The sequence below is a fragment of the Rhamphochromis sp. 'chilingali' genome, assembly GCF_963969265.1.
Source record: "Rhamphochromis sp. 'chilingali' genome assembly, chromosome: 5".
Classification (NCBI taxonomy): domain Eukaryota; kingdom Metazoa; phylum Chordata; class Actinopteri; order Cichliformes; family Cichlidae; genus Rhamphochromis; species Rhamphochromis sp. 'chilingali'.
The window spans coordinates 16,293,764-16,316,322 of NC_137932.1; the positions used below are offsets into that span (position 1 = coordinate 16,293,764).

Below are 22,559 nucleotides of genomic sequence, written 5' to 3' on the forward strand. Positions count from 1 at the left end.
CTAAAACTCATGAGATCAAATGCAAACAGAAACGCATTTGGTCATAGGGTGATCGTAACCATTTCGTGTGAAATTTTAAAAATGCCAAAAGTGAAACTTCAAAAAGATCCATATGCTGAAATACAACATGCAATGTTTTTTACTACATCAGTCAAAGCCAGTCTTCACATTAAGAATGAGAATAGGAGACTGCTTTACTTTTTAGTCTAAACATGTTCTTTGTCTGGCTGTCTCAGCACATCTCATCTTACTTCCTTACTGTCTAAACATCATTTTGGTAGTGTAAGTAAATAGTCTGGATTGGCTAATTCAGCAGTCTAATTTCAATTTGCTGACCTTACAGAAAGAACTACTTCAATATGAAATAATATGAAAACCATTAACTGAAATAATCCAAAAATATTTGACTGCATCCTGGATTTTTTAATATGGCTTGCTTATTCATATTTATGGTGATGATTTATGCTCTGTGTGTCTTCTAATTATGTGTAATATGAAAAGGTAGAGATTTAGATAATGCATGTTACAGTGAATGTTTTTATGCATTAATAACTTGCCTACTGACTTAAAAGTTAACGCAGACCTGATAAGTACCAGAGGTGTGGACTCGAGTCACATGACTTGGACTCGAGTCAGACTCGAGTCATTAATTTTATGACTTTAGACTTGACTTGAAAAAATGTTCTAAGACTTGTGACTTGACTTGGACTTTTACACCAATGACCTGGGACTTGAATTGGACTTGAACCGGTTTACTTGAAAAGACTTGATATTTCACCCCAAATATAAAATTTAACATGCATATTATATAGAGATTGAAAATGTGACGTCATTCAGGGGTAAAACCGCAAAGGATTCTGGGAACTCGTGGCAAGAGGTACTAGCGCGCGCAGGCTTTCAATTGAAATCAGTTATACAGCGATAAAAAGAAACACAAAAATGTCAAGAAGCTGTTGTATTATTGACTGCAATAGCCGGTCGCATGACAGCCACGGGAAGCCGACGGGTAAAGAGATCGGTTGTTATTGGATTACGTCGTTGAAGAGAAATTGTTCGAGCCATGTTTCCGAAGTAACAAAGAGGCGACGGATGGCCTGGATTGCAGCCATTCAAAGACCAAATATAACGTCCCAGAACACTCCAGCTCACAGGTTAATCTGCTCCAAACATTTACACAAAGGTCAGTCTGCTGTTGTAGTTAACACGTCATTTTCATAACATAATTGGTGATATAGGTTACAAGCAAGTCTGGTGCTGAACAGAAATTGTCGCGCTATGCTCCTTTATTTATTGTGCATAAATAGTGAATTGTCCTGACACAATATTGCGTTTCGCTTCTGTTATTATGGTACATTGACAAAAACATATACTTTTATTCACAGGATAAAACAGTTTTTTTGTATCACTAATTGTCCAGTACAATTACAGCATACAGTATTATTGTCACTGCTACATTTCTGTAATGAACCAGAAATTATTTCCACTACTAATTAATTACCGTTGAGCTCAAAGGTTATATTAATAAACGGTTAACGAATGTGTATTTATGAAGACGATTTGTGAGACTGGTAAACTTATGATACGTACGATGGTCTTTACTTTCTACACGGTGCATTTCAAGGTCCTGCACCCATCCGTCGGTAAACTGTACCTGGGCTTGTTGCAGTGACCTGAAGTTACTAAACTTCATGAGTGTATGCACTCACTCCAAGAACCGTATGATTATAAATATGCATATAAATATGCTACAATGAGATAGCTGACTTCATCTAACTAGCAAATGTTGGCCAGGCTACGTTGGTGATGCAGTTTTTTTTAATATGTATGATATTTTTGTCATGCGATTTTAAAGCCGGTCCTAAAACCGCATCCAAGAATAACATGCAGCTTATCTCAGAACTGTCGGTGAAAATTATTCTTGGAGCTAGGTTTAATTGAGCTGCATTTTAAAGAGGTACAATTTCACAATTTGTGTGTATTTTCTAAGTTCACTATTTTGTCATGTGTTGAGAAAAACACAGATTTAAAAATTACATGGTCTAACATTTACATTTAGCATAACTGCAACATGCTTTTTTCGTGTTTTTTTTTTTAAAAAAGACTCGAAAGGACTTGAAATTCAAAATTTCAGACTTGTGACTTTACTCGGACTTTTACACCAGTGACTTGAGACTCGACTCTGACTTGCCTGACATTACTTGAGACTTGACTTGAGACTTGAGGATAAAGACTTGAGACTTACTTGAGACTTGCAAAACAATGACTTGGTCCCACCTCTGATAAGTACTGACAGATCACGAGATCCTGAGAAATGGTTAGGATATTCAGGCAACACTGATGGGCAAAATTCCTAATAGCCTAGATATTTATTGACTCTTTGAAAGTTTTTCAGCCTAATTTTACTAAAATAAATATAGCTTAATGGCTTTTTGTTTAGCCTCGTCAGATCATCATTTGCCATTCTTTTTTCATTTTAAAATGTACAAAGATGTTTTTATAAAATATTGGCAGATGGAACAGAACAAAGTCTATCCTAATATACTCTCACTCTTCTCTGACAATAAAAGCCTTGTTATCAGACACAAGGTTTTGACTCCTCAAAGGAATACTGCCTATGAGCATTGCCCATTAAACTGTGTTTAAGTTGTGCCAGTGTCATTAGAACGTCTGCATTTTGAGACAGAAACACAGTCAGTGTCTTAGAGTTGAGCAAATATGAGCATTTAAATGTGTTTTCTTTATAATGTGAAGCGTTAAGTTCATTACAGCAGGACTGTTAATGTAAATTACTCATAAGAAATGATTGCAAAACAAATGCATTTAGATCTATTGGGAAAAACAAAAGCACTGATGTAAACTGAGCATACCTGTGTTTCTCTCTCTTATCACCTGTAAATGATTGAATTAAGGATTGCATAAACTAAGACAATATATCCTGTAAACAATTTTCAATAATTCTTAGTCTGTTATGGTAGATTTATATATATATATATATATATATATATATATATAAAAAAGATGATTTACTGTTGAGCATTACTGTGTTCCTACCCTGCATCTTTTCTGCCTAACCAGTGTTGCTTGTTCCTTACAGGGATTCAGTTTCGTCTCCCTACTTCCTGCAGCGTGGATCGTGCTCAGCCACCTCCAGGTACCAGTCCATCTCCATACTCTTCTTTCCCTCCATACTAACACTTATTTTTGCAGACATGCATTTCAGTCGCAGCCATAAATCCATGGGCAAAGCAAAGGAGTGATGTCATTTTTGCGAGAAAAAAAAAAAAGGAAAATCAGGTGAGGACCAGGTATCTGAAACAGGCTGAGAAACACAGCAGTACATCATCAAAAGGGTTGAGCAGTGTGAGACACGGTCAACTGTCAACATCCACAGGAGGTTTAAAATATGAATGAAAAAAAAAAGTGGAGTGTTGGCAAAACAGCTGCTTCACTCTCACAGATGCTAATCTGAAAGTGCTGCTGAGCCTGCATCTGCTAAACTTGCCTGTTTTATAAGACCAGACATGGTTAGAGCTGCCATACCCTCTTAATCACGGTAAGGGCGCCTCCAGAATTTTTTCACAGTGGTGGCTATATGGGGGCCACTAAAAATATTGGGGTAGCACCGGACGCAGCAGTAGGGGTGACAATGGGAAATCGTTAGGGACATAATGACAAAAATTGTATACATAGGAATAAAGCACAAGTTCATGTTGAAACTCTTTGAAAGGTGTCTTCCTCTCTTGTGCTCACATTTATTAAAATCATTACCAACACAGGACAGTCTTGCCGCGGGGGGCACTGGGAGGGAGGCAGCAAATTTTGGGGGTGGCCAGTTTATTTTTAATGTTAAAGTGACACATTAGAGCCATGAAACTTTAAACTGGCTGCGCTTCATTTGTGATGTTAGTAAGGTACAGCTTGGACAAACATATTTCCCAGCGCAGAATCAATATGGCACAAAAAAGGGCTCCAAATATAATATATATATTTTTTAAATGATTAGAACGTGGTAGCCTAAGATGATTTTAAATCAAAACCCTGAACATAACCTGCTTCGACCAGGTTGTGTGTTCAGCTTGAATTTACCACACACTGATTTAGCCAGGTAAAAATAGAGATACTTTCAGGACACAGGGAAATCTGATTATCTCCAACCCATTAATCTCACTTTGTAGTATTGCACTCTGGTCTGCAACCCTGTAAATGTCATGATAGTAGCAGAGGTTTCAGAGGTTAGGGATTGATTCACTTTTCAGACCTACATTTCATGAGTGCTAACAATGAAAAATAACCTCAGTCAGCCTTGAAGTAAATGAATAAATAATCAGTCCCTATCCATGATTTCAAAAAACTGTTGGCATGGACTATGATCGAAAACAAATATTTCCATTATATTGCATTAAATAACCTAACAAACGCATTCCTAATTTTGTATTAAAAGTATAACTAAATGTAATATTTTGTTCAGGCCTGAATTTGTTACTTATTTAAATTGTTAATTATCAATAATCAGGTATGTAGTATTGTACAGGTTATGCTTATGATCACTACTTTGAATCTAGAATTCAAATATGTCGGTCCTTTCTGATTCATTTGCAACTTATTTAATTAATTGCACGTCAAAGCTGTTATAAATTAATTTCCCGACTGACCAATCAATTAATTAGGGGAACAGTTTTTGTAACACTGCACCTCAAGCAATCTGAGGAGCTACGTCATGCACACTGTTAATTCTCCAGTGCAGATGAAGAATTTAGAAAAGGCAATAGAAACTAACTATAGAGATTGTGGTGATGATATGTAGGCTACATTGGTTTGTTTGTGGTTAAATGCAGAGACAAATCTTTGCTGTTGATGTGTCAAAATCCCTGTTCTGAATGGAAAAGCTACCTGGGTCTTCACTGTTTATTTGTAATACTACGAATGTTGTACATTTAAGCAGAGGAGCAACACAATTTTATGCCATGGCACTCAGGTCTATTTAGTCTTGGCTGCACCTACAGCGTGTGGGTTTATTTGCTGAAGTGCCCAGTGCAGCAGTGCTGAGCCAAACAATCAAATTCAAACACAGCCAGGCACAACTGACTAAACAAAAGACATGATACTTCCCTGGACTATATTAGCCAAATTTTTAACAAAAGCTGAGTATTTAGAAGAGAAACCCACTGTCACTGCCTCTAGGTAGGGGATTTATTGTGTTCAAGGACTCCTACTGGTTCTCAGTATTACTGCGTGGGACAGAGGATAAGATTAAGTTGAGAAAAACTAAAACTCTGACTTCCTGTAGTACATAAAAAAAAAAATGTGAAGAGACTTGTGAATGCAGAGCCACACTGATTATTGAGGCTTCTCTGTCAGTGCCAGCCTCAGATTTCCACCCTCCTCTTCCTTAGAGCTCGAGGTTGTTCCTTCCAGCCTGTTGATGAGTCACACCAAATTCATAACTGTTCTGGAAAAGTCACAGCATAATTTTACAGTTTCCTCCATGGTTCCAACCCAAACTGCTGTGTTACAGTGAACAAGTGAATTAAACAAAGAACTTTGGTATATGTTACTGAAGGAGTTGAGATTGTTCTAACTCTGTTGAATAGTATGCTTGTGTAAGAAAAGATAAGACTTCTGTAGAGGTGTTTTATATTCAGCGCTGTCACATTTTGTCATAGTACACAATGACTCCCCACTTTAACCAGAGATTAGATCCAGAAACTCTACTGCAGTTACCTAACTTGTCAAATCACCACGCTATTATAAATGTCTTTTGTTGTGGCAGTGTCTGCACAAGGAGGGTTCCTGTTCTTACAGATTAAGAGCAGGAAGAAGTATCTAGACCCAGTATTAAGTTAAATGGCATTTGTGCTATATAAAATCGACTAACTGCAAAACAAAAAGGATCTGTAGGTTTATGCTTTTGTGTGCTTGTGATTGGAAGGACTTTGCTTAACCTCTTCAGGATCTGTAATTCCTTGATTGATGTGACGAAACTGTTAACAACAACATAAAACACAGATGTATTCACTGCAAGGGGATGAGTATGAAGGATGAGCCTGGTGTTAAAGTATATGTATAAAAAGTAGAATTTGCTATATTTTGTTTAAGAAGTCGCATATCCTGCAGGGTGATAGGGTCCTTGGGAGTATACCCAAAATGCACTTTTTGTAGTTTTCACAGTGAAATTATAAGAAAACAGATAAAACATCCAGAATGCCAATGTTTTTTACTGTTACTCCATGTCACAGACATGGAATTGGTGTGTTTCTAGTGTTGAAATGAAAAACTGCATAATAATAATGGTCAAATCTGATTAAAGAAAATATTGCCATGAACAAAAATATTTTGCCTTTAGATGGATGTCAAATTGACTTGATTGCAGTTCATGTAGACACTAACTGCAAACTGTAAATTAATGTAGGCATACCATAAAATGCAACCTTAATGTAGTACTTTAAGGTAGCATTTTATAGTATTCAGGTAAAGATTTTCAGGGCTTCATTAAATATACTAAATTAATTGCTTGTTATCAGCTCATTCTAAGGGGGCCAGGTGGGCAGGACTGTTTGACTGTTAATAGAGTGACTTCACTTGTAAATGTATTCTTATTCTGAATTCAAATTGTCAGTTCAGTTCAGTACATACAGTCCTGTGAAATGAGAGATTTTACAGGGTCTACGAAGTCTTATGAAAAACTACATCCACCCTTACTCTGTCCATAGTAATTAAGAGGGTAAGTAGCAGTCAGGTGCTGCTATTTGAATGCATTTGATTATTGCTCATCAGCAGGTGTGACCAGTTGTAAATTTTGGCAGTTTGCTGGTGTAAAGCATTGTGCTGTGTGTTAAGGCAAAGCCACAATCTGGGAATGATCATCCCAGTAAATTCACCCAAAGGTCAGACTGGGTAGAGCTCAGAAAAACACAATGCTACATCTTGAGTTGGAGATGAAAACCCTGTCTCTCTAAAAAGAACATGGCAGCGTGGATCTGGACAATCCACAGGACTTCTGGGGCAATGTCCTTCGGACAGATGTTTGGTCATAATATGCCACATTTGGCAAAAACAGCATATGAGCACACAAACCTCATACCAACTGTCAATTATGGTGGTGGAGTAGTTATAATTTAGGCTTGTTTTGCCTTGGCACCTTGCAGTCACTAAGTTGACCATAAACTCCTCTGTTGCAATGACCAGGTCAAAATTCAGACCTCAACCTGATAGAAATGCTGAGCATAAAGAGAGCTGAGTATAATCAAATCCACACAAACCTCAATGAATTGAAGCAACGTTGTTAAGAAAAGTGGGCCGAAAGTCCTCCACAACATTGTGAGAGACTGATGAAATCATACAGAAAATTATTATTTCAAGTAATTGATGTTGAAGATGACTGTAAAAGTTATTGAATCATGGGATGTACTTCGTTTTTCACAGAACTGCTAGATTCCTGTGAAAACCTTTTTTTCACATGACTGCAGGTGAAAAAAATAAGCACTTGTCAGTGGGTTTTACAGGACTATAGCATTATGCTTCACAGGTGAATGCCTCTCACAGATATTCCAACTGAAAAACAACTCTTATAATGATATTACTAAAATAAGGAAATTCATAAAACATACATACAGTACATGTCAGAGACACACGTAAAATTTCATTCATAAAATTTCCAGACTAACAGATGGAAAACATGGAAAGTACAGTACAGTCTACATTGGGGACATCTGGTGTCCAGTAGGTGTTACAGCAATATGTTGTGATTCCCCCTCCCCACACTGAAGTAGGACAATACTCTCAGAAGCCTATTAAGTGGTGACAGTGTAAGTAGAGTCAGCAAATTAAATGTCTTCACTAAACAACGTTAACCTAAGCAAATTATTCAATAATTTTGTCCAGTGCATAACTGTAAATGTGAGGGCAACAAATCTGTTTCCAAATGTCAGTTCATTCAGACAATCATGATGTACATGAATGAACTGCAGCACAGCTGTGTAGTGCTGACTCAACTTACAGGCTAATTTCTTTTTCATTACACTGTTGTGGGTGTACAGTCATTACATCTGCAGCAAACTATATGATTGCTCAGTTATTTGGTTATTCAAAAACAACACAGTGGTCATTCCTACTCTTACAAGAATGTTGGAGACTCAGTGAAGACCACCATTGGGCAAAATTAACAGCTTTGATAACTTTAAATGTACTTTTGCATTTAGAGACTGTAACACAAACAAAAATGCAGATTTATTCTAACAACTTCCTCAATGCATTAGCATTTTTTGTCTTTAGTAGGTCTGTAATAGGGTTGGGAAAATGAACATTATTCAACATATACAGTAGTATTGCTTGCTTTTGTGCTAGGTTATTGATGCAAATATTTTCTGTTACAGACAGGCAGACTCTCTCTTACAAGACTGTATGCTTTCTTTTTAATGTAAATCATTCCAAAATGAATACAGTTAAACTGAAATGAAGTTGCAATACAGCTGAAGAAACAGAAGGAAACACGATGTGAAGAACAAACCAGAGAGCTAATTGTGTTGTGAGTTAGCCGCTGATTCCTAGTCTGTACACAACAGCTGTAACAAATAAAAGAAGGTAGTTATGGTAGCTGACCTCAACTAGCAATGTAGTTAATCAATTTAATTTGAACTCCAAAAGGAGTGACTAAACCATACTTCACTAAAAATGTAAAAAATAACAACTTTCACCAAACGAGAGTAGGTTATAGGATCGTTGCTGCACATCCGCCTTTACTTGACAGGTTTTAGCTTACTAACCAAAAGCAGATGCAGTGGATTTAAATGACAAAATAAATGTCAGACACTTACATGATTTTTGCAGTTTATAATTCCAGCACAACATCCAGCATTTTCCCTTTTTCCCCTCGTCTCCATAATTTTCCTTGTTCCTTTCACTGCTATCAAGGCTGCTAGCTTGTTTACTGGCTCTTAGCTGTGGCTAGCTTTAGCTTTACCCACTTTACCTTTGTTAGCCTCTTTAAATTTCCATGTTTACTGGGGTTTTGCTGTTATGAATCTTTTCATGGTGGAGCCCTCCACCAGGAGCTGATAATGAAGAGGTGATGACGAGGTGATTGTTACATTATTTGTTTATGCATTACTTATTTATTCATCCTTTTGATTACATTTAAATGCAATGTTCCATTTTTACATTATACAATCAAACTGATCTCAAGATTCAGTCTTAAGTCAGTTTGTTTCATTGGAAATGTCTACTTTGCAGTATAGAAGAAAGAAAGTATACTTTATTGATCCCCTTGAGGAAATTCCTCTCTGCATTTAACCCATTCACTCAGTGAAGCAGTGGGCAGCCATTGGGCGCCCGGGGAGCAGTGTGTAGGGACAGTACCTTGCTCAGGGGTACCGCAGGGTAGCCGTTCAGCAGATTTGAACCACTGTATGAGTGGCCCATTTTTGCTAAATAGTTGGCCCAGTTGACTTAAACACTGCTCATATGAAATAATGTGGAAGAGCTGATGTTTCAAACAGTGTCCCTGTTAAGTGACGGCTGTGTGCAGACAGGAATAGGACCCAAGGTGCAGACTCCAGAGACAAACTTAAACCGAAACAGCTTTAACGTTGATCTCAAACATAACATAACTGGGAAAAATCAAAATAAACTAACACCGGCGGACTGACAAAACACACAGCAAAATAAACGGTAGATCACGGCACAGACACAGAGAAACACAGGGCTTAAATACACAGAGGGAGCAATCAGGGAATGAGTAACAGGAGGGAAACACAGCTGGGGCAAATCAGGCCTAACGAGACAAAGGAAGCAAAACCAGACACATTAACATGAGACATGGACTTTCAAAGTAAAACAGGAAACATAACAGAGACTGAACAAAAGACACAGACTCACATGCAGTCACTACAACAGAGGGAACAGAGACGTGGGACCAGGGCAGACAGGGGAGACAGCAACTAAGGATTACACAGACAGAAAACCAGAACACTAAAACTCTAACCAAACCCCACCCAGAGAACCTTAACTAAGAATAATCCAAAAACCCGTAAAGCAAAGCTAGAATATAATGAAATAACAAAATCAAAGAACCAAAAACACAAAACACTGGGTCAACGACCTAGGGACCCTAACAGTCCCAAGTGATTTACCAAAAAGTTACCTGTAGTAGCGCTGTATATATAAATACATACATTTAGGATTGATGTACAAGAAATAAAATGGGATTTGCTTCACATATCTTTGAAAATATCGTGAGGAAAATAAGAATTAAACATTTGACTTGGTCTAGCTGGTAATAATAGATATTATAGATGAGATTAGTGAAGACTGTTGATCTATTTAAGTTCATAGTCTTACTATTAAAGGCTACTGTGTAAACGATCTGTACTTTATATTTATTTAACTTCCTTCTAATGTAGTGTTATGTTCAGTTGTTGGATTAAAAAGAAATCTTCAAAAATAAACAGCCAATGAGCATCTTTAATATTTTATTTAAAAATCTAATTAACGAACTGACTTGAAAATGATACATTGGCGACATAATTGTGCCAGTAAACAAATACAGACAGTAGAGTAGAGACATTCAGACATTTGTATCATTCAGCTTGTTTCTGGTACCAAGCAATCTGTGACATTTTCAGCTTCTTTCAGTAAGTCAAACAAATCCAGGATGCAAAAATAGAAAGCTTTGAGTTGCATGCTGTCTGAGTCACTGTGCTCTTTATATTTTGGTACTCACCTGCTGTGTCTTACAGAACTCCAGTTGGAAGGAAGTCAAATCTGTGACTAGGTTTGGTTGAACAGGTTTCAGTGTGGCTTTTTATTACATATTGCATGTAATTACCTGCAATCAAAAGTTGATTGTGTAATTTTGCTATGTTAGAAACAGTCTGCACCTTTCTATGTCAGTGTAGAGTCAACATCTGAAGCTTGCTATGAAATTCCTGCAGTATGCTACTGAAGACTAGCATATTTTTCTATGTGTGCCTGAGTGGGAGATGTTCAAAGTGCATCAAAAGCGCTGCAGAGGTGAATGAGTGATGCTTCAAATGGGGCACAATGGCTTTTTCTCGATATAGCTTATAATTATTCAAGCTGTGATTTTCTCAGTCTTAATCTAGTCAGTGGTTGATTTAGGGCTTTGTTTGGTGGTAAAAAAAATACCAGTTTCGAGGGCCCATTAAACTCAAGCTTAATTTATGGAGCAACCTTTGGATTTAGGCTTTAATTAACTAGGGTTTTACAGATAGATGCCATTATAAAATTAAGGAACATGATTACTCTCTGGTATGTATAAAACAATATATAATTAAAGAAAGATTTCACTAATAGATCCAGTCAGGCTAAAGTAGGTAACTGTAGGGAGTTTCATAGTACTTCTACTTGAATTGTATTACTAAAACAAAAACCAGAGCATCCAATTAATAAAATGTAAAATGTATATATGCAAACAAATCGATAGTATCTACATTTACCATGGAGATCATACTTGAAAGAGGATATTATATATATTTAACTAAATTGAACTATGCTTTTTCTGCCAAGACTATTTTCCTACAAATTGAATGGCATCAAAATTTCTATGCTGAACAACTAAATCTTAGGTGTTTTAATATGCCTTTGCAAAGCAAGTGAAATTGGTATGTTTCCAATTCTGCAGTGAGGTCCATCTGGATGGATTACCATCAAATTCTCATTTGCACTTGAAAGACCAAAAATCTTCCCATAATCCTTCATTGTACTTTCCAATAAACACAGACATATTACAAAGCTGCTGATGCTTTCTACCTTAATGACATTTCCCTCCCTTTAAGTGCCCTAATGCCTAATCTCTCATCAAGCTATGAAGCTTCTCTATCACACACTCGTCAGCTTTGGCCACATTTATCATTCTCATGTTATTTTTTGTTTTTATCCTCTACCCTTGTCTTGCCTTGTCCTCGTCCTCTCATCTTGCTTGTGCTATCCAGCGGTATCATATCCTCCCAGTTACAAGAAGACTCCACCTCCTGTGCCCCCGCGCACCACCACCAAGCCTCTTATCTCTGTAACAGCCCAGAGCAGTACAGAGTCCACCCAAGATGCCTACCATGAGGGCAGGCATCCACGGGGTGGTCTGTGGACCACAGACAGTCTCGGCCGTCCCATCTACAGCTCCATGGACAGCCTGGACAGCACCAAGGCGGTTACCATGGCCATGGAGTCAGCAGCAAGCAAGAGGCATGCATCGTTAGGCAGCCACACCTCGGTCCAGACATGCGACAAAGCAGTGCTGGTGTCCAAGGCTGAGGAGTACCTCAAAACCCCACGTTCCTCTATTGGGATACAGGTAACAACATAACCGCGGGCCACTCACTTCCTCTTTCGCCTCTATTGCTAAACCCCACCTCCCTCCACTCCCCTGATTACACCAAGTGCCAGGAAGGTCCCATTTGTCTTCTTTTGTTCTGTCCTGGCTGAAAGGCTACTTCTCATTTTGATAAACAGATCGCCAATGTGAATCAGACATTCAGTATAATCTCCACTCTTTGCTCTTAATCGTATAAACTTGGGTCATGATTCAGAGAATGAAAATTACGATGGCATTTTGGCTTCTATGATTTTTGTCAAAATGTATAAATAACTGATCTTTTTTAATACATCTCTGGGCACAGAGACATTAAAATGCTGAACTGACAAACTACAAGTGTCCGCACTAGTTCAATGTGTCATTTTTCTTTCATTGTGACTAATATCCAAATGTGCATGGCTATGGAGTCTTGTTGACCTTTACATATGTCAAGACTACCGAGGGCTTATTAAAAGAACCCAGCAGCAAGGATAAATTGGTGATTTATGTTTTTCACCTCTTGAACACACCTTCACTACCGGCTGAGGTAGCTCCCATCATGTTACTGCTTAAACAAGGAGGTCTGCTGTGAGATAAAGAAGGTCTCTGTTTTATGTACTGTCTGGCTTAGCTAGCCCTGAAGGCAAGTGTCCACATTCCACTCCATTGCAAGAATTCCTTTGCAGACTGTATTTATTTTGGACCTGTGGGCATTTCCACATATTTTCTATGAAAATGTGTCTACCAGGACTCTAATGTAAACTAGATGATTTTCTATTGCATAGTTTGTTGCTCAAGAAGTGCCAAACTCCTGGATAAAATTCAACTTTTTCTGGGACCTGTGCAAATTTCTAGGGGTAACCAATTTTATCACATAGATCATGTACTGTAATTACAAACAGGTCATATATATCCCTATGGTGCTTTTTGTATCAGAAATTAGGCACATTTGAGCTCTAAGTTCTACTTATGGCACTTTTATGGCATTTATGACTCAGTTACAGTTCTGGCAAATGTTGTGTGGGTCAAATATGGCAAGAAAGTCATGGCGTGGCAGGTGTTTTGTAGGCCAGAGATATACCAAATCCCACAGCACACCTGACATTTAGATTGTGTAAAATGACTCTTAAGTCAGGCTTACACTGAGTCAATGCCATCAAGCTCAGTGTGGTAAATAGAAAACTGCAGATCTGAATCAGCCGATCAATCAATGATAATGTAAATTGATAATGTAAAGCTACTCTTACACGTAAGTTGGGTTTTTTTATACTTGGCAGTATGTAACAAACATCTCAATGTCAAACTTCTTTTAGGTGCTAAAAATGTGCATCTGTACTTTGGCGTGTCTGTAAATTTCAGTGTTCTCTTGTTGCATTTATCAGGTGGAAACTGTGACAGACTCTGAGACTGACACTAAAGGCCTTCCTCAGTTCCATTCTATAGGGATCCAGGTGGAGGATAAAAAACGGTATGTAGCAGAGATGAAGGAAAGTGTCACAGTGCATTTTTTAAAATCTCAGTTAGAGTCTTTACATTTCATTGTGTTCCTGGTAGGCATGGGAGGTTCAAGCGCTCCAACAGTGTGACCACTGCAGTGCAAGCAGACATGGAGTTGGAGGGATTTCCCTCCATGGAGGATAAAGGTTTGCAGTTCGGTGGTGCCTTCGGCCGCCACTCTGAGCCCAGCACGCCAACACAGTATGGAGCGATCCGTACGGTGCGCACACAGGGCCTTTTCAGTTACAGGGAGGACTACCGGCCTTCCAGTGGGCCACCCAGCCCGCAGCCTGAACCCTGGCTGGTTGAACCCAGCCTGGAGAGCACCGACACAGGCCGAGTAACCCCCCTCCGCAGGGACGGCAGCTGGTTTATGCAGCTCCTTCACAACGAGACCAAGCGGTTGGAGGCATGGTGCAAAGAGATGGAGGCAGAGGCAGAGGAGCATGACCTGTCAGAGGAGAGTGAGTGTACTGATGGAAAGGACACTTTTGTCAAATCCAGTGCTTTTGTTGCGGGATTTCAATGCTTTCATGACATTTACTCTTTGAATGTTCTTTTTGCAGACTTTATAGCAGTATAGCCAAGCCGAACATTCTCAGTAATAGCTGTCATTGAAAATGAGAATACTGAATCGTGACAGGCATTTTGTGAGCAGATTGGATTCTTGTGAATGACCGAAAGATATTGCTCACCATGTTGGCTTTTGCCAAGCTGTCTGTAATAAAGCACTCTCTCTTTCTCCCTCTCTCTGTGCTTGTGTACGTGTCCAGTCCTAGGAAAAATCCGAAGTGCAGTTGGGAGTGCTCAGTTATTAATGTCTCAAAAGTTTCAGCAGTTTTACTGGCTATGCCAGCAGAATCTGGTGAGTACTGCATGTCTTTCAGACAAAATCCCTGTTTCAACATGCTGTACAAAAACACGCAAAAGGTCAGGGGTAAACTTGTTGATTGGCTCCTTTTTCTCAGCGCTTTGAGAAGGCGCTTGGCCTGACGCTGCACTTGTGTGCTTTCCAGAAATAGACCACAGAGATCGATAGCGAAGCAGTCTCTCTGCAGCTATTGACCCCGCAGTAAACGAAAGGGGAATTCCAATAGGAAGCAGCACCTGTGTTGAGGCTATCCATTAATGCACAGAGACAGCAGTCTGAATGGGAACTCAGAGTTTTAGTAATGGACTGCCACGCTGTCTCACTGTTTAGCCATCATGTCACGTCTGCTGGAAACTCATACCTTTTCTAATGCAGACTTTACAGAGTCAGCATATATCAAAAGATTGCAGAATCGTAAATGGGGATGTTTCTGCAGATACACAAAGAGGCAGCCTGAAACTTAATCACCTCTTTATAAAACGTAGATAATTAAAACAAAAATGTAAATGAAATGCAAAACCTTGTGGAGGTGGCTGAAATCACCTCTCTCACTGCCTTCTGCTGGGGTTTTTTTTTGTCTCTTAACTCACTGTGTTGCTCTTCTTTAGATGATTTTGGGCCACTCTCTCTCCCTCTCTCCCCTCAGATAATAGGATGATGAATTAAGTCTAACATTGGTAGTGACAAGCTTTAGATTGCCCTGAGCTTTCAGACGTGTCTGAATGGGAGAATGGATCTGTTTCACCTGCTGGATGGAGGAAGAACTGCATTTTGTATCTATAAAAAGCTCTGAATTTGCTTTTGAAGTTTGGCTTGACAGACCTTTTCTTGATGTCAGCGCACACTCATTCTCTGTGTGGTGTCTGAAGTAATGAGGCTCTATCTGCTTAATTTTGTGAGCTGTGATGTGCAAGCAACATCCAGATGTGCATATATGTAGAAATACAGCAGCAGTGTGTACCAGGTTTCTCTTTAACATGAAATGTAATCTTCTTAGATAATAATTACATTACGGTACTGTCCGAACACAGAAACTAAATCTCTCTGGAAAAACACTCAGGCAGGCAAAATCGATGCTGTTACAAAAAGAAAAACACAACAATTTTGTAACAGTGTATCTCTTTGCTTCCGTGTCTTCAGCATTCTGCACATATGCGACTTGTTTATCACAGTAATCGCTTAAGCAAATAATGGAGAAAAAACAATTCTCAAAAACTGCCAGCTGAGGTCATGAGCCAATGTTGGTGCTATACTGCCACACAGTGGTCAAAGTGGTGAGGTTCAAGTGTAGCTTTGAGTAACGGCAAGTCCCAGAAACAAGGTGGACTTTTGAACACTGGATTTGATGCACATCTTTATAAGCCCCTCCGTCTCTTTAGGACCCCAGTGCCATGCCCAGACCCACATCTCAGGACCTGGCTGGATTCTGGGACCTTTTGCAACTTTCCATCGATGACGTCACTGCCAAGTTTGATGAGCTGCAGCAGATCAAGAGCAACCAGTGGCAGCTGGTGGAGAGCCCAGAGAAGAAGGTTAAACCATTTGCTCTTTTCCTATGCTTCCACACACTTATAATAACAAGTCATAATGGGCTCCAGATGAACTCACTCAGCTTTAGAGGAAACTACACCAACAGCATTTCTGTTCCATTTTTAGACCCTGGACCAGCAGGAGGTTACAAAGCATAACAAAGGAGGCGGCACAAGTTAGATTAGAAAGCTAGTGGCATCCTCTAAAAGTGACTTACATTTTCATATTATCACTGAGTATCTGGTTCAGGGTGTTAAAGTAAAATTGAATGGCTCTTAAGCTTTTAGTAATTTCATCCAAGTTGCTTGTGAAAAATTTATCAGCTCCTAATGTTAATGGGGAAAAACACTTGGTGTGAGTTTCCTTAATGTCAGACTAAATCACAGGCAGTTTTCACACAGCATTTAAACACACAAATTACTTTGACTTTTTATCACAACATCTGCACCGGATAGTTACTGGCTTTTTCAGGAACACGATAGATCAAAGCCACTTTTATTTTGAAAGCTCTAACACCGTCGGACAAGCATAAAGCAAAAGTTTTCCTCCGACAGGTGCACAAAGCACAGGAGCAAATATGCAAAACAAAATCCAAGGCGTGAATAATGATCGTGGTGACATAAAAGGCATTTTAGTCATTAAACCATCCAGTTAAAGCACTTTCACCACACCATAAGTGAAAGCGCACTTACACGAGTGGCGCTCATAGACGAAAGAGCCGCATTTGGAAGCACATTTAAATGGTAATGTGTTTTTAGAGATCGACAGCATCCTTCAGGGCACTTGGATAATTATCTTCATGCTTGCGAGGAGTTGTTTACCTCCAGCAGTTAATAGACACGTTGCAATCTCTATGACGCCGAACCCTAGCGGTGACACAGATGCTCTGCCTTTTCACCTTCGAGGCAGGCTCCATTTAAACTAACACCGGCTTCCCAAACAGCCGCAAAAAGTTCACCCTGCAATCAGACTGTGTATCAGTGCGATTAAATGTTCAAAGGTGAAGATTTTCGATGACACAATCAGTATGAGTTTCCAGATTTTGTGTATTTGTGCAGCTTATGGACCGCAAGAGGCAGATTTTTGCATTTTTAAGCATCCAGCAGCAGTGAGTAATTAATGAGTAATTCTGCTGATGAATTTTCATTTTGTAGCCAATGCTGTTGGTGTAAACGACTTCTCTTCTCGAGTTAGACAACACGCTGTGATACCGGACTCTTTCCAATTTAAATTTGCTCAGATATCAAGAGTCTATATATTAAAGCCAAATTTAGCCCGAAATCAAGTCTTCATAGTGAATAAAGGTGCTTTAAATATTTAATTAATTGGCCCCATATTAATCAACATTTATCATCTCTGCCCAATTTCATTCTACATTTGTCCACTGTGGCAGTCTTTTATCTGCTAGTTAATATTAACTTTTCCTCATAACTCTCAATTACAAGTTCTTGCTCTGAGCTCAATAAGAAACCCCTTTGTGTTTTTCCATAATGCAATCACGTATAACAAGCAAACTAAATAAAAAGTATACATTTTCATGTTTTGGGTTGTTTTTTTATTTATAATCTGATTTTTTTTCTGTTTTCTTTGCACAGTTTACTTCCACGTCCCAGCAGAAAATACCATAATAAATATCAGTTACTGGGCTGTTATCTTGTTTAGTACATATTAAGAAGCCTACTGTGAACCAACTTCCAGTTGTTATGTCATTCTGTGTCTTAAGGAGCGGAAGTGGCCACCCCCTCTGCCAAAAAGGTCAGCCAAGGGGCGTGGCGGTGTGATGCGGGAACGCTCTCTGGACCTTCAGGACCGCCAGCGACAGGAAGCCCGCAGACGCCTCATGGCTGCCAAAAGAGCAGCTTCTTTCAGACAGAACTCGGCCACAGAGAGGGCAGACAGCATCGAGATCTACATCCCTGAAGCCCAGACGCGGCTTTGAGGTCCACGGATTCATCCTCAGCTCCCCTCGTGCACCTCCACTCGACACCAGCACGTGGCGCCACATTCAGCCCCCTTGTGCTGTCAACTATTGTCGCTGCTCATTCATGTTTCCATCTGTTGTAATACCCTGGGTTGTCTCTACTGAATCTACACTAAGCAAATATTTCACCTGTAGAAACCAAAAGTGTCTCCAGAACAGTAAAAACTGGACAACAGATCATTTCCCTCTTGTTTTTTTGGTCATTTGTTTGGCTAATGATGATCTTGGGCCAGCTGAATTGGTGATGACAGTATGGTGTTTATGCACGGATGTGGATATTTAAAATAAGAACAACAACAGCAAAAAAAAAAATTAAAATCAGTTACATTTCTGCCACTTGGAGCGGCTAAAACAGAAATTTGCTTAGTGTAGTTTTAAGACCACAGGGGATTTTTTTTTTTCGCCCCCACGAGTTCTGCACCATGACGATTAGTTTATAAAGCCTAAAACAAACATTCATCCTTACTACACCACATCACTGTTTTTTTTTATTTTCCACACCAGCATTTTCTTATACCTCTTTTCCACTTATACAGTGCCAGTTCTGCCTCGGTGCCTTTTGAGAACCAGCCCACATTTTGACAGGTCTGAAAAAACGGCCACTACATCATAGAAGTCACAGCAACAGAAAAGCCTTTGTGGATTGCATATGCCAATTATTGGTGGATTTAATGCAGTAGCCCCCTCCCATAGCCACCGATGGTTCCAGCTTTGGGACAGGCAATTTTACGGCACCTCTGCTTCTTTGGAAATGGACGGAACCAGCTGAAGATTAGGCACCTGGACTGGGCGGGTGGAAAAGGGGTACTAGACTTTTCCATCGTTCCCATTCTTGCACTGTGTTGAGGGTGATGTTATACAGCACTTGCCACATTTAAAAGAAAACACAAAAGTGCAACTTTTTTCTCACCAGCAACAGTGGTCTTGGGCTAAAGCAACCTGTGCGGGGGTGGTTTCCCATAATGATGTCACTTAGCGCGATTGACGAGCCTCTGAAAATCTGTAACTGCTGAAAGAAATGCAGGGGAAGTCATTTCTTCAACGCTTCCCATTAAATTTGAAGTCGGAATAGATGGAGAGTAACAAAAGTTTTGATAGGGTGTTTGGGACCCTTCATATCGATCCAACAATACTTTTCCATGTTTAATCAGGCATGCTGCAGCTGCTGCCCAGTGTTGCTGACTGAGATCTAAAAATATGACTAAAACTCCATCATTTCCACATCCATTCATGTTCATCAAGACTAGACAATTCTACGACATGTAGGTTATTTGCTGCTGGATGCATTTCCATTGCAGAAAAAATATGAATTATTAACAAAACAGAGTTTTACATGGCCCGAAAGAGGTGACTGTATCAAAAAAAAAAAAAAAAAAATGCATTTTGCACCTTATAATATACATGTTTGTATTTCCAAGGGAAATGTAGTTTATGAAGCTCATGCGATATTGTTGCAGTTGAATTGCAAGGACAGATATGGAAAATTTACTACAGAATTTCATACAGTATTACTCTATAGGTCATAGAAATTGCACCTTTTTGTCATATTGTTTCTTTTTTTTCTTCTTAATGGCATTACTGCCATCGCGTAAGGAAATATTGTAATTCTAACACTTTTACTTCTACTTGCAGTATCTATCATATGACCAACGTCACAATCTACAGTAAACATTTAGTATTTCTAGTTAAACCTGTTGTTGGTTGATTTGACAATGTATCTGTCCTAATGACTAAAAGGTGTTCTTTAGCTAACAAACCATTTCTCATAACTCACTGCATCTGACCTTTTTACCAAGTGGCGCATAATGAAAGCCCTTCTGTTCTTATTTTGATCTGCTCACATAGTCTAGGAAAGACAGGTGCAAATGACACTTTAACAATATTCAGTTACTATAGTAAATGGTGCTGCTTTTTACTCTAAAACTGTTGTCCTTTACCCAGTCCTATGTGCACGCACACACACACACACACTCAAGGACTTTTTAAACAGAGATTTATTAATATGGTGCCCACCGTCTCTCCGATGACTTGTGGTAGATTGTGACTTTAGAAACGATCATCTTTGCAATGCTCTTGCCCTCAGTGATGTAAATGTGGAGAAGGTACGATGGCTTAAGTTCCTTTCGAAACTGCAAAGAGGTCAGGGATATCTGTTTATCGCATGGGAGAGATTACAGGCTTTGACATTCCACCAACCTCAAGCTAAAATCTAATACCGTATGCCCGCCTTGAGCCAAGGGCATACTGCTATAGCTGAAAGTACATAATAATACGCGTCCATATTTTATACTCCCTGACACCTGCGATGCAAGCCCATTCATCCTCATTTGCCAATCTGAACCCCAACTAATGAATACGAATGTTGTTATGGCCACAGGAATGGCACTCAGTAGGGGAGAGCAGTCTGTGTACCATCAGTACTTCTGGGAGGCAGTGAAACATGCTTGTTGTGAGGGATTGTGGGTGTACATCAGTGCTAGAAGACCCTACCTTACCAGATGGCCTTAACCAAAACAGTCGTGAATGTACAGCCTCCGATGATGCAAAAAATAAATAAATAAATATAAAAATAAGATGAAATTCCAACTAAATTGGACAGGGCTGAAGTCACTCTCAAACCTTTTACTTTTTTATTGTATATTTGCTCATCTCAAATCGTTTTTTTTTTTCTACTTAATGTGACTGATTTAAAGACGAAACAGGGTGTGATAAAATAACAGGAGACACAGAGAGAATTACATCCTCCTACGCTTTTATCAAATTTACGATATCACAAATGTAGTTCACAGTTATTCCAGAAGTGTGAAGTATTGCTGAAAGAAAAGCGCACACTTATCTGTGAAAACTGAAATCGTAGTAGAGCCACTTCACACATGAATGAATATTATAAATTAAGTAAAATAGGATTTAATGAAAGCAGGATGTTTAAAGTAGGCAGATTTATATAGAAAGTAACTGTTTCGCATTTAAACTGAGTAATAAAGGTAATCTGCCATCCAGCTCCTTGTTATCCACATTTGAGTTCAGTGATTTAGTTGATCTAAATGCATATATGTCCCTGCAGGCTGTGTGTCCCACTGTAGAACAAAGAAGAAGGTACAGTAATTTCATCCAAAAGACGACAAGGACTTGGCTTTAATTTCCGAGGAATCAATACAATTTACAGCCAATAATAACACACAGCTTTTAGTGTATTGCAAGAGGGAGGATCCAGTACGTCCTGACTGGTCAGATTTATTTTCCCCTTTTCAAAGAGGAAATCGTTTTTTCATTCATATCCATTTATTTGGGGCTTTTCTTTTTTAATTCATACCGTTCTGTAGTGTTTTTGTTTTGGGTTTTTTGGGGTTTTCAGAGCAGTTGGTTGGTGGAAAGGTGTGGTCTGTCTTTAATTTATTGATGCTATACAGGCTGCAGTTTTCATCCAGCCCGTATTATCACACAGAAACCTTTTCTTTAGCCTCCTTGCTTGGGTTGCATTTGAACATTTTGTCCATTTTTCACATAATATTACAATTTACTACTTTATAATCATTCATACAATTTACCATCTTAGCGTTCATTGCCGTATGCATATAATACACGGTTAAGCGCTTCAATGAACACGTATATTCTCAATTATTACCCCCAAATCTAAGAACTGTGGTGATTTTGTTCATCACTCTTCATTTATTTCGTCTTGGGGGGCTGTCTCCATTTCCATCCTTTAATATCATTTCCCTAGCATCTTCACTCAGTTTTGGTCTGTAGGTTTGGTCTGTTGGTTTAGAAATATGAAAGTCCTCATTTATTTCACTGGTTCCTCCCTAAGTTGCGCCCTTGGAATGATTGGCGACCGTTTCTCTGAATTATGACAACCGTTGATGGGCTATTTTAACAATCCAGCTGCTCTTCCACCTGACTGAAAGTCATGCAAATCAAGTCTACTTCCCACAGACTGAATACTGTGATACCATCTTATGTAGTACTTGATGATATTTAAAGAACTACCTATTGAAAAGAAGCTTTTTTATTTTTATTTGTTGTCCTTTTGTAGCTTTGAGTTACTGTTGCTTGCGGGCTTTTCAACCAGTAAGCTTGAGTAAAATCTACAAAATGACTTTGACGCTTTCTGAACTCGCCACCTTAAAAGAATGGCTTAAAAAAAAAAACAGGATTCAGAGTAACGGCCACACGGCATGAATGGGAGGGATGTTTTTGCACCAACTGCATGTCAGGAAGGCTAACGTCAGAAACAAAGATGTCCTCAAGAGTCGCAGGGATGTTAATATAATATATTGTGACAATAACGGCACACATGGTCAGAAATTTAGCTAAAGTGTGTGCTATTGTGGAATAATGCAGGGCTATTGTGTAAACATGGTACCATTTAC

At 39.0% G+C, this 22,559-nt stretch overlaps 1 protein-coding gene across 1 annotated transcript; it reads left to right on the forward strand.

The window, feature by feature from the left end:
- Positions 1-878: 878 nt before the first annotated feature.
- LOC308397671 (disks large-associated protein 2) lies at positions 879-21,686 on the forward strand. The gene is made up of 8 exons (XM_080883712.1): positions 879-1,180; positions 3,095-3,151; positions 11,949-12,307; positions 13,690-13,775; positions 13,862-14,268; positions 14,578-14,669; positions 16,055-16,207; positions 17,929-21,686. The coding sequence occupies exons 1-8, from the start codon at positions 940-942 to the stop codon at positions 18,142-18,144; spliced, it is 1,611 nt and encodes a 536-aa protein (XP_080739838.1). The 5' UTR covers positions 879-939; the 3' UTR covers positions 18,145-21,686.
- The last annotated feature ends 873 nt before the right edge of the window (positions 21,687-22,559 follow it).